This window comes from Carlito syrichta, unplaced genomic scaffold (genome assembly GCF_000164805.1).
Source record: "Carlito syrichta isolate Samal-C Ts95f unplaced genomic scaffold, Tarsius_syrichta-2.0.1 Scaffold303214, whole genome shotgun sequence".
Taxonomy (NCBI): domain Eukaryota; kingdom Metazoa; phylum Chordata; class Mammalia; order Primates; family Tarsiidae; genus Carlito; species Carlito syrichta.
In genome coordinates, this window is record NW_007247310.1 from 413,970 (window position 1) to 427,266 (window position 13,297).

Sequence of the window (13,297 nt, forward strand, 5' to 3'; positions counted from 1 at the left end):
ATGAAAGAGTTGGGTGTGTTTGTCAAGATGCTGATAATTGTATGTGTTTGGACAAGCAGGTTTTATCGAGCTGTAATGCATCCTAGAAAATATGTCACACACTAGAAACTATAAACTCATACCTGGGTGTATCACAATCGAGGGCACAATCAGTGTCATGGTTAGAAGATTGATTCTGGAGTCCAGCTGCCTGGATTGAATCCCCACCCTGCTAATTAATAACCCTGTAACCTTGGGCTTGGATTTCTTTTTTCTTTCTTGAGTCAGGGTCTTACTCTTTTGCCTACACTGGAGTACAGTGGCACGACCATGGTTCACCACAGCCTCAACCTCCGGGGCTCAGGTGATTCTCCTGCCTCAGCTTCTGCAGTAGCTGGGACTAAAAGTACGTACCACTATGCCTGGCTATTTTTTTTTTTTTAAGTCGGGTGTTAGTTCTCACTATGTTGCCTAGGCCAGTCTCAAACTCCTGGGCTCAAGCAATCCTAACACCTTGGCCTCCCAAAGTGCTGGGATTACAGGCGTAAGCCACCACACCTGACCAGAGCTTGAGTTTCTTTCTTTTTTTCTTTTTTTTTTTTTAGTCAGAATCTCACTCTGTCACTTAGGCTGGAGTGCAGTGGCGTGCTCACAGCCATCACAGCCTCAACCTGCTGGGCTCAGGTGATCCTTCCACTTCAGCCTTCCAAGTAGCTGGAACCACAGGCATGTACCACCACGCCCAGCTAACCATGTTACTCTGGCTGGTCTGAAACCCCTGAGCTCAGGCAGTCCTCTCACCTCCACCTCCCAAAGTGCTGGGATTGGATTTCTTAACCTCTTCATGCCTCAGTTTCCTCAGGGATGAAATTATGATTGTTGTGAAGATGTAATGCAAGTCTGTGGAGTGTTTCGCATGGTTCTGGACCAGTCTTAACTGGTTGCTTTCTTGTTTGTGGTAAGGGCTTCACCACCTAAAGGCGGTTGTACATCTCCATTTGTTCTTGTTGGCCACTTCCTCTGTATGCTATTTCAGACAACGTCAATATGATTCTTGCATCATGAAGTGCATTTGGTTTTCTGAATTAGAGTATCTACTTTTTTTTTTTTTTGAGTTGGAGTCTCACTCTGTTGCCCAGACTGAAGTGCAGTGGCCGTTCCCGGCCACCGCAGCCTCGACCTGCTGGGCTCCGGCGATCCTTCCGCCTCAGCCTTCCAAGTAACTGGAACTACAGGGGTGCGCTACCACACCCGCCTAATTTTTTTTTTAATTTATTGTAGAGATGAGGTCTCGCCAAGTTGCCCAGGCGGGTCTCGAACCCGCGGGCTCAGGCAATCCACTCACCTCGGCCTCCCAGAGCGCAGGATTACAGGCTGAGCCACTGAGCCTGGCTTAGAGTATCTACTTCTAATAGGAATCAGTTAGTTGAGCAGTGGACATTGAGGACTAAAGCCTTGGGTCAGATTTGTCCTAGAATACTAGGCTCACCTAAATTTGTTATACTGCACCTTGAGGGTTGCTTTGTTTTGTTTTGTTTCCCATCTGTCCTACCACTAGGATAATGGCCTTATTAATCCTTTTATAAGGATGTTGCATGAAGAAAATGAGATGTGGCCATTGTTTTGTTAAACACTGGCCAGGCCATGTGTTCTTTGAATTATGGCCGCCATGTTTTCTTAGCTTTGGCCCCCTCCCCTACCTTGAGGAAGTGAATCTCTCTCTAATTTGCATTCTAAATAAACCATATTTTCTAATCCCCCCCAAAAAAGAAAATGAGATATATAGTTTTGCAAAGAAAGATTCATTGTGTATTACTATGTTTGCAAAGAGTATTTTAGAACTTTTTATTAAATTAAAACATGCATACAAGCCGAGCTCGGTGGCTCAGCCTGTAATCACGCACATGCCAATCACAAGCTGACACTGTCCTTGACTTGGACATTTCTCTAACTATTAATAAATCAGCAACTACCGCCTTTACTGGCAGCACCTGGGATGTATCTGCTACCAGCCCCCTTTTGAGACCATACGGAACATGCCTTGTATTGTTATCATTTTCACTTAATTGTGTGAACTATTAAACCCTCCAGTTCTCACTAACCCTCAAGAATCCTGTCTCCGTCACAGAACACAGGTTCCCCCAGATGCCAGTGGGATAATAGCTATTTCACATCTCCAGTGTTACAGTGTACATTCACCATCACAAAATCTATCTGAACTCAACAATACTGCTTGGGGACAGTGGCCACCTTGAGGGCATCATTTCTGAGAGGGGGAGCAAGGGAGGCTTCTGGGATGACAGTCATGTTCCGTTTCTGGGTCTGTGTGGATGTGTTCACTTTGTGAGAACTCATCAAGCTGTGCACTCTTCTGTATGCACCTTCCGCCTCAGCCTTCCAAGTAGCTGGAACTACAGGCGTGCACTACCACACCCAGCTAATTTTTTTTTTTTTTATTGTGGATCCGCCAAGTTGCCCAGGCGGATCTCGAACCCATGGGCTCAGGCAATCCACTCACCTCAGCCTCCCAAAGGCACGGGATTACAGGCTGAGCCACCGAGCCCGGCTTTTTTTTTTTTTTTTTTTGAGTTGGAGTCTCACTCTGTCACCTAGACTGGAGTGCAGTGGCTGCTCCTGGCCATCGGAGCCTTGACCTGCTGGGCTCCGGCGATCCTTCCACCTCAGCCTTCCAAGGGTGGAGAGAATTTTTTAAAACAGCCACAGCAAAGAGAAGCTCTCAGAGAAAGAAGCTTAACCGTGTCTTGACAGTTGGTAGAATTCAGAGAAAGAAAAGTAGCAGTCATTCAAGATGGAAGGAGCCACCTAAGCGTCCCCAAGGTGGTGGATCCTCCAGGTGGGCTTCTGAGGGCAGAGTCAGAGGGTTCTGTAAGATGTGACTAGAAGAGGCATTCTGCAGAAGTTGTGGAAGCCTCGCTGACACACAGGTGTCAGAGGTATGCAGACCTGGGCCTGGGTTTGAATTCTGGGGCGTCACTGACCATGTCAGTCCTGGCAAATGACTGGACCTCTGTCAGCATCAGCAATCGGAATTCACTTATAGTGTTATAATGAGAATTCAGTTACATGAGATAATGTACTTCAGCACTTAGCACAATACCTGAATAACATGTTAGCCACTGGCCGGGCATGGTGGCTTGCATCTGTGGTCCCAGTACTTTGGGAGGTCGAAGCAGGAGGTATAGAATGAGGCCAGGAGTTCCAGACCAGCCTAGGCAACATAGCAAAACCCATCTCTATTTTTAAAAAAAGACCAAATATATATATATTTATAAGCCACCATGCCCGGCCAGTGGCTAACATGTTATTCAGGTATTGTGCTAAGTGCTGAAGTACATTATCTCATAATATATATATATATATATATTAGCCACTATTACTACTTGCAAGCGTGTATGTGAACTCTGCAGTTTACTTTTGTGCAGTCTTTAGTGGAAGTCTTATACTATACAGCTCTGTTTCTTAAACTCAGGGGGTCTGCAAATTTTTTCTTTTTTTTTTTTTTTGAGTTGGAGTCTCACTTTGTCACCCAGACTGGAGTGCAGTGGCACGCTCCCAGCCACCGCAGCCTCAACCTACTGGGCTCCGGCAATCCTTCCACCTCAATCTTTCAAGTAGCCGGAACTACAGCCACGTGCTACCACGCCTGGCTAATTTTTGATTTTTTGTAGAGACAAGTTGCCTGGGCGGGTCTTGAACCCGCAGGCTCAGGCAATCCACTCGCCTCGGCCTCCCAAAGTGCTGGGATTACAGGCTGAGCCACCGAAAATTTTTTCTTAAAAGATCTGATGGGGCTAGGCACAGTGACTCACGCCTAAAATCCCAGAACTTTAGGAGGACAAAGCAGGAGGATTGCTTAAGCTCAGAGGTTTGAGACAACCCTGAACAACATAGCAAGACCTTGTCTCCTGGCAAGAAATCAAAAAAATTAGCCAGGCATGGTGGCACATGCCTGTAGTCCCAGCTACTTAGGAGGCTGAGGCAGAAGGATCACCTGACTCCAGGAGGTTGAGGCTGCCGTGAGCCGTGACTGTGCCACTGCACTCCAGCCTGGATGACAGAGTAAGACCCTGACTCAAAACAAAACAGAAGGCCTTATGGTCTTTTTTGAATCTACTCAGTTCTCAAAAGCAGCTAAATATGTATGGATGTGGCCATGTTCCAAAAAAATCTTTATTTACAAAAACAGGTAGTAGGCTAGATTTGACCCGCAGGTGGTTGTTTATATATAATATATATATATATATATATATATATATATATAATTTGGCCCTCAGGTGGTGGTATATATATAGTGTGTGTGTGCATATAAAAAGTCCTTGTCAAGTTAGGCTAGGGATCCCTTTCAGAGAAATTGCTGTGACCAGTCCTATAGTTCACCACATCTCGATTGTAGCTGTTTTGCCTCATTATATCAGGCTTGTGGAGTGAATATAGTTGCTAGTAAATCCATACAACATATTTAAATCCCGGATAAAAATATTTAGTGAGCATCTTCCCTAGGGCCTCACTGTTCTAGGCCCCAGGAAGGTCATTGTAAACAGGCAGGTAAGGTCTCCTCCTCGATGGAGCTGACATTCTAGTAGGAGAAATGTGGTAAATTAGTAGGCAAACAAATATGGAGATTGAACACCTGTGAAAAGAAGGGAGCAGAAAATGCAGAGATGACTTCAGACTGTGGTAAGTGTTAGGCAGAGCAACCTGTTAAGGAATGGGCGGGGAAATCTTGGAGGAGGTGGTTGGGAAAATTCCCAAAGGCGGTGACGTCGCCACCTGGCTAGGAGCACTGACCAGAACAAGAGAATGAGAAATTGTGCTAAGAAAATAAGTCGTCGTAATTTGTTTTTTGTTTTTGAGTAGGAGTCTCACTCTGTTGCCCAGCCTGGAGTACAGTGGCACACTCACAGCCACCGCAGCCTCTACCTGCTGAGCTCAGGTGATCTTTCTGCCTCAGTCTTCCAAGTAGCTGAAACTACAAGCGTGTGCCACCATGCCCGGCTAATTTTTTGATTTATTGTAGAGACAAGGTCTCGCCATGTTGCCCAGGCTGGTCTCAAACCCCTGGGCTCAGGCTGTCCTCTCACCTCCGCCTCCCAAGGTTCTGGGATTGCAGGTGTGCACCACCATGCCTGCAGAAAATAAATTACTGTTTTAAAACCACACATATAGCTCAAAAGTATATAAAACGGAAAGTAACCATGCGCTTTCTCCCTCCCCTTAAAGGGGATACATGAATTATGATAAAGGAACCATCGCTTAGCGAATGATCCTGGGTGGTGACAACCACTCCTCTTGTCCAGGTCTCCTACCCACCTGCGTTTGGGCAGACACTGCCCCACTAGTGTGGGCTCCAAGTGGGGTTCTCTCTCTGGCCTGGAGCAGGCGTCTCCTGGGTGGATGGATCCACTGGCACGAGTGACTGAGCCGCAGCTGTTGAGCCCATCCATGCGGCTGAAAAGGCGGCCTTGGCTGCTGGGCTTCCTTCCATTTTTCTACTCCTTCTTGCAAGTTAGATCTGCCAGCACTTAAAAATTAGCTGGGGCAGCTCATTCCTGGAGAGGGATGGGCAGGTAGATAGATGTGAGAATTATAGACTATTTGGCTTAGATCAATAGTTTTGTTCTCTGGCTTTCTGGAAAAACTCTTGAGAGTTTTAAATGTTCTCAAAATCCCTAAGGACCTGAGTCACCAGGGCAAAGATCTAAATAAAATAATATCAACACACACATTTTATCAACTGAAGGGCTAAGGGCCAGTGTGTCCCCACCCCCCACCCCTGCACGCCGGCCTCCTAACATTCTCCGTGGCTGTGTCTCTGCTTTCTTCCTCTCTCCCACAGTCGAGGCTGTCTGGTGAGGGCTGGGAGGGACCCAACGGCCACCAACCCGGAATCCCTGGTGTGAACAGTGGTCTTCTGGCCCCAAGAGCGACCCCATCCGGCGCCAGGGGCAGGTGCTGGTGGAGAAGTGGTCATGTCTTCTTCTGAGTTATGCCATTCACTTTTTTTTTTTGAGGTTTTCTACACTTTAAAAAAAATTTTTTTTAATTTTAAAGATGTGGGGTACAATTTGGGTTTAGGTATGTAAGTGGTCATTATACAGGTAAAGCTTGGGCTTCCCTTTGGACCCCACTTTGCCTGGTTTGAGATCGGGTACTCTTATTGATGTTGTGTCATCCCCCACCCCATCACCATGACCCCAGCAGTATCCCACTACTGCCAATCCCTGCCGTTCACGTTAATGACGTGGTTCTCCTTTCATGTAGTGCTTCTCTGATGCCAGATTTCCTTCCACTGGAAGCCTTGCAACACTGTGGTCCTTTCGGTCCCATCCCAGAACACCCCAGGCCCGCCCTCTCCATGGCTTGATTCTAACTTAGGACCATCCAGACTGCCAAGTCCCACTTGATGATTTGAGCCAGGCAGAAACTCACCTGCCCCTGAGATTAGACAGAAACAGGTCACCCTCTGGCTCCCTGTTCAAAAGGGTGGGCCATGGCAGACTCTCTGTGGGCACTCTGTTGTCACAGTTGACAGACACTCCAGAGCTTCAGCTGGAGCATAGGTGATTCCTATGGATGTCCCTCAAAGCCCATCAGCTAGAGCCCAGGCTCAAAAGGAACTCCTGGAAAAACTGAAAATCCACTTCCAGCTGACAGAAATGTTAGACCTGGAAAACTTAATGTCGAGTAAGAGGTAGAGGGGTCAAGACAGAGTTGCATTAATTATCTAACTAATTTAATTAGAATCAGAGTCTCGCTCTGTCACCCAGACTGGAGTGCAGTGGCATAATCACGGCTCACTGCAGCCTTGACCTCCTGGGCTCAGGCGATCCTTCCATCTCAACCTCCCAAGCAGCTGGGACTACAGGTATGCACCACCATGTCCAGCTAGTTTTTAAATTTTTTTTGTAGAGACAGGATCTTGCTATGTTGCCCAGATTGGTCTCAAACTCCTGGCCTCAAGTGAGCCTCCTGCCTCAGCTTCCCAAAATTGCTGGGATTACAGGCATGAGCCACCACACCCAATGTCAGGACAGATTTTAATGTGGAAAGAAGGGAGCTGGCGTTTGGAATGTGGCATTTAGGGGTACCATGGAGCGCCTGGGAGTGTTGCTCTCACCTCTTGAACCTACTGTGCTCATTGTCAGGCATCGGGAATCTCCACGGCAAGAGCATGTTGTGCTGAGGCTGCTGTGCTCTTCTGTCCTGGGAAAGCAATGGGGCTCTTCTCCCTGGGGATAAAAAGCTCTCCCAGGTGCCACCTCTGCTGATGAGGTAGGTTTCTCAGCTTGGGATCTGGGAACTGCAGTGCAGTGTGGAGGGAGCAGTGCTGGCCCAGGCGTTCCTCCATGGGAGTTTTTTGGGTTTTTTTAATTGTAGAGATGAGGTCTCGCCAAGGTGCCTGGGCTGGTCTTGAACCCATGGGCTCAGGCAGTCCTCTCGCCTTGGCCTCCCAAAGTGCTGGGATTATAGGCGTGAGCCACTGCACCCTGCCTCCATGGAAGTCTAAACCCAGCAGCTTGGCTGGGTGAGTCGGTGAGCGCTCCTTTTAGCCCTGTCCTCTTTTTGCGAATGCCCTGGAATTTCCATTTGAGAGTAAAGACAATTTCTCAGAGAGGACGTTGGCTGGAGATGGAAGTTTAGGTCATTGATCTGTTGGCTGTTAGAACCCTCCAGGGTCCTGAGTGCCTCCTGGCCTCTTGCCAGGGAAGCAGCTGGCCCTGCTACAGATACTCCCCCTGTTTTGTGTTTCTGTAACTTACCTCTTTCCCCCTTGCTTATGAGTGTTTACAAACATGATACAAGTACGTCAGGAAGAAGGTATTGGTTACCTGTAATCCCCTCCACTTCTCCAGATAACCGTACCTAAAGTTGGAAGTAACAGACTCTAAGAAACCCGATAATGTGTGAGAACAAGAAAGGGACCAATGCACGCTGGAAATCCACAGATATCTCCAAACTTGACTTTCAAGAGCAGTCAAGCTTCCCATTCACATTTTTATCCCAAATTCTTTGTTTCTGGTGTTCACAGACTGCTGAGGCACAAGCGTCCACACCTGCTGAAAACAGGGGGTGTAATAATACCACAGAAACCCTTACGTTTAATTTATTTGGCACCTGCTGACCCATTTCCTCAGTCAGTGTCATAGCAGATTAGCAGGATGGCTCATGGTGCCTGCGTCATACACGAGGGAAATGGAGTTTAGAGAAGTAACTTGCCCAAGGTTGCAGAGCTGGGATTCGAACCATTTCCTTGCTCTTTCCATTTCTCTGAGCCGTTTCCAGCTCCATGATGTTGGTCTTGAAATGATGACAGAGAACATGTCCCCATGGGTCAGTCTGTGGGCCAACCCTCCATAAACAAATATCTGTTGAGTGGCTGTTACATGCTAAACACTCTTCTAGTCACTAGGAATCAGCAGTGAACAAATCCCACCAAGCCCGTGCCCCCATAGGACTGACATCCTAGAAGAAGAAGCAGACACCCAACAACTCGCAGTGGGATGGGTGTGCTCCCCCAGTCCTCCCTCATGTCCGATAATAACTGTTATGTTCTTGTAACCCATGAGGTTTCTGCCACACTTCGCAGCTCTGTGTTTACACTTTCAGCCTGTAAAGTATTCAACTGTATTGCACAGGCCTTGGGACAAAGGCAAGATTCCCCCCAGGGTTGCCTGACCTGACATTGTGATTTAGACAGTGACTCGGCAAGCATTTTCCTTGGCCACACTTGGGCTGCCTGGGCGAAGCACCATGAGATCACGCTGTAGGTACATCAGAGGAAAGGGGAAGTGAAAGATGACACAGAACCAGCAAGGGCTCTCGTGCTTTAAAAGCCTGGCTAAAATGAGGTTGTGAAAAACTCCCTTCTCCTCCCACCAGTGCCACACACAGAACCGAGCGTGGAGGGCTCAGAAAGCAGAGTGTGGGGTTTCTTCCAGCTCCTTCCATCCAGCAGTAGAGGACTAGAGTCAAATCAGCTGACTTCCACGTCTCGCGTTTGCCGAGGGACTGCCCAGCAGAGCCTCCCACCCCCATCTCCCGACTTTGAGAGGGGTCCTCAGTCCTTCCATGAGAAGTCAAGCCCTGTGCTGAGTTCCGAGGCAGAAGAATCATGGTAGTTTAGGGTGTGGACACTCCCCTTCCAGGAAGGGGAAGGTGTAACTGCTTTTGGAAACCATATTCTGTCAAATCACCCAAGAGACCTGTGCCCAGCTAGGCTAGTAACCTGCAGCTGCCGTTGTTCCTACACCTCTAAGAAGGCACAAAAGAATGAAATTCACAGATAATTCAAGGGTCTGCTGCTTTTCAGCTTTTCCCATATATCTTTCAAAAGATATATGGGAAAAGCTGCCGGTCATACAATGAGCTAACCAACTCTGCAGTAAAGGGACTGATGGATTTGGGAGGTAGAGAAAACAAGCTGTGGAATTGGTTGCCCTTGCTGGTGGCAAATGAATGGTTAGCAAGTGTTCATTTCACTGAACTTGCTTAAAGAAGAGGCCAGGCGTGGTGGCTCATGCCTATGATCCCAGCACTTTGGGAAGCCGAGGTGAGAGGATTGCCTGAACTCACGGGTTCGAGACCAGCCTGTACAACTTGGAGAGACCTCATCTCTACTAAAAATAGATAAATAAATAAGCCGAGTGTGGTGGTGCATGCCTGTAGTTCCAGCTCCTTGGAAGGCGGAGGCAGAAGGATCGCTTGAGCCCAGCAGATCAAGGCTGCAGTATGTGTGAGTGTGCCACTGCACTCCAACCTGGGCAACAGAGTGAGACTCCGACTCAAAAAAAAAAAAAAAGAGAGAATGAAATATTTTCCAGGCTAAGATGTGGTGGGATCTCAGATGAGGGATTTTTTTTTTTTTTTTTTTGAGTTGGAGTCTCACTGTCGCCCAGAAGTGCAGTGGCCACTCCCGGCCACCGCAGCCTCAACCTGGCGATCCTTCTGCCTCAGCCTTCCAAGTAACTGGAACTACAGGTGCACGCTGCCACGACTGGCTAATTTTTTTGATTTATTGTAGAGATGAGGTCTCGCCTGCCCCTACGGGTCTCGAACCCGCAGGCTCAGGCAATCCACTCACCTCAGCCTCCCAAAGGCGGGGGATTACAGGCTGAGCCACCGAGCCCAGCTCAGACGAGGAATTTTTAAATTAGGGGCATAAGCTAGGCATGATATGGTGGTGCACACTTGTAATCCCTGCTACTCAGGAGGCAGAAGTGGGAGGATCGCTTGAACCCAGAAGTTCAAGGCTATAGTGTACTATGGTCACACCTGAAAGAGCCATTACACTCTAGCCTGGGCAACATAGCAAGACTCCATCTCAAAGAATAAGATAAAATAAAATTAGGAGAGTAAGTCGGAAGCCTAGTGGTTGCCTGGGGTTGGTAGAGCAGCAGACACCCAGCAGCTGAAGCCTCTGTTGTCACTCACCTTGTTAGGAGGGAAGTGACTAGGACATTCCTGACACATTCCCCAACTCCTACAGAGCCCCATCATGGAAGTTCTGGGAATGGCTCAAGGCCCTTCCTGCCCTGTCCTCCTCCATGAGGCGCTGCGATGAGCATTTGCCAGATGGTGACAGCAGGTGCTCTGGCCTGCCAGTGCTTTCTCCCCACGTGCGACGAAGCAGAAAGAGCTCCAGGAACGGTAACCTCTGAGGGGTCTGAGCACACCTGGCCAAGACTGCAGTGAGGCGGAAGGACCACTGGACAAAGCCGGTACAGGAAGTGCCTTTGTCTCCGGGGCTCCAGTCTCCCATCCCTGCCTAGTCAAAGCTTCTTTCACAGATAATCTGCCCTCTCCTCCGCAGCCCCCACTCCCTCTACACACCCCTTGCACAGGGTCTTCTTTCTAAACAGACCCCGGGAAACTGCTTCATAACCAGGTGGTTTCTAGGGGCTCTTCTGCCCTTAGACTGTGAAGGTCTTCAGCCCTGGCCAGCATCCAGCCTCGTTTTGGATCCCAGTGGAGAGCCCCTGTAGTGGCTCCATGCCATGGATCCCACAAAGCAAGTGTCACCCTCCTTAAGAAGCTTTGTGGCTGAGCTCGGTGCCTCAGCCTATAATCCCAGCACTTGGGAGGCTGAGGTGAGTGGATTGCCTGAGGCTGCCAGTTCGAGACGAGCCCGGGCAACTTGGTGAGACCTCATCTCTACAATAAAATAAAAAAATTAGTCAGGCATGATAGCGTGCACCTGTAGTTCTGGCTACTTGGAAGGCTGATGCGGAAGGATCACTGGATCCCAACTAGTCAACACTGGGGTGGCCGTGAGTGTGCCACTGCACTCCAGCCTGGGCGACAGAGTGAGACTCCAACTTCTAAAAAAAGAAGCTTTGGTAAGACTTGAGAGACTCCAGCCTGCTTGCCTTACTTGTTTGCTTATTTATTTGTGTCCTCATGTATTATTGGGAGGATGGATGATAAATCTGGCCTTGCCCGTTACATCACAAGAGTCTATGTCTGAAGCTGGAGCAAATTGCTGATGCAAGATTGGGGTGGACAGGTTGTTATGGGGGCCTCCCTGGAGGGATATCAGGTAGTTTAACCACATAATGCTTCTCTGGCTGTCATTGACATGTATGAGCCTTCTTGGAGTCCCTCTGTCCGAGGAGCCCAGGCATCCAGGTGTGGGGCATCCCATCTCCGAGGGTAATAAATAGGGGCTGGCTTGTGTACCCCCTGTCCTTGGAGTGTCTATCCCCAGGGAACAGTTTGCCCAACCAGTGGCCATGCCGTGGATAGAATTCCCAGGTGCAAGACAGACAGTGCCCCTCACTTTCCGTGAGACCTGTCCCTCATCTATCATGTACCTGCAGCAGTCACATGAGAGCATCCTCCAGGACTGAGTCAGTGCAGTCTGGCTCTGAGGTTGACCTGACCTTATTTAGCTGTGGCCATCACTGATTTAATTTCTTCTTCTTGCTCTGTCACCCTGGCTGGAATGCAGTGGTGTGTTCATAGCTCACTGCAGCCTCATATTCCTGGGCTCAAGTGATCCTTCCACTTCAGCCTCCCGAATGGCTGGGACTACAAACTTGCACCACCACACCTGGCCAACTTTTTTTTGGTAGCGATGGAGTCTTGCTGTGTTGCCCAGGCTGGTCTCTAACTCCTGGCCTCAAGTGATTCTATTTTGGCTTCCCAGAGTGCTGGGATTACAGGCCTTGATTTAATTCTTAAAATAGGAGATTTGAGGTGGGGTGGCAGTCCACCCACTCTTTATTTGGGGTCTTTACTGCTTTTGTATTTCTACCTCCTAGATGTGTCCTACGAGGCGGTTCTAAACATTCTGCCATCTAAATATATTTGGTTTCCATGGGGCCAACAGGGAGGCTGCTGTTACTTGGCGACCTCCTCCCTGGGCAGCAGACGAGAACCCTGATGGGCAAGCCGGTTTCTCCCATGTCCACGATCTGTGTCCTCTGTGGGCGAACAGGCACAGTGGTGAGCCCCACCGTGGGCAGACTGTTAAAGCAGGAATGTTCACAGCCCCGTGTCTGTCCACCACTCCTGATGTTGTTATAGCCGGGGTTTTCTTCTTGCTCTGTAAACATGGAAGTGACCCCACAGCCCCAGTACAGCCTGGGGGTCGGCAACAGAGTTAGAATCCAGACCGCCTGTCTGTGGGACTGGGCAGTGTGGCACCTCTCCTCAGTCGCCTGAACTGTCTTGTTTTCGTTTGGCCATTTATAATTTTTCACAGCTGCCTCTAAGTTCCCTGTTAGGGGCCAATCTGGAAGGATTTCTTGGTACTAGCCATAGTACTAGAAATTGTTCTGTGGCTGTGTGTAGATGAGAGACAAGACAGGGAGCGCCGGGCTGTGGCAGCTCAGAGCAGAGTGGGGCTCACCCGAATTAAAATGCTCTGAGCCGGTGTTTCTCGGCTTGCTGGATTGTGCCAACCACTTTTCCCCGAGGCCAAGGGGTCTGGTGCAGTCTTGTGACAGCCGATCTTCCCAGAGTGCTCTGGGCTCACCATGCTCCCAGCTTTGGGAGGGTCTGGGAGGAATTGAGCCTGCTCTTCCTAGCCCTGGGGCCTGAGCACACCCGTCCCAGAGTTCTTGGACTCCAGGGAAACCACGCCATTAACAAACTAAGTCATGAGCCCTTGCTTCGCTCTCAGCTGACCTTGCTTATTTCTCAATTTTTTTCTGATGATAACGTTTCCATCCTCTTGCTGTCAAGCACACTGGCCCACCCGCGTCTGGACGCCCATCTGCAGCAGCCCCTCCCCGGGGCAGGGGGACCATCTTGTCCTTCCTGTTCCAGGACTTGACTTCTTTACACCACCCCTGTT

The 13,297-nt window shown here is 49.0% G+C and overlaps 1 protein-coding gene across 1 annotated transcript in view; it reads left to right on the forward strand.

Moving 5' to 3' along the window:
* The first annotated feature begins 10,557 nt into the window (after nucleotides 1-10,557).
* PLEKHM2 (pleckstrin homology and RUN domain containing M2) overlaps nucleotides 10,558-13,297 on the forward strand; it is a 29,109-nt gene continuing 26,369 nt past the window's right edge. The window contains exons 1-2 of the mRNA XM_021712370.1: nucleotides 10,558-10,647; nucleotides 11,705-11,781. Of these exons, the coding sequence (XP_021568045.1) occupies nucleotides 10,558-10,647; nucleotides 11,705-11,781 (167 nt within the window). The remainder of the gene's footprint in view (nucleotides 10,648-11,704; nucleotides 11,782-13,297) is intronic.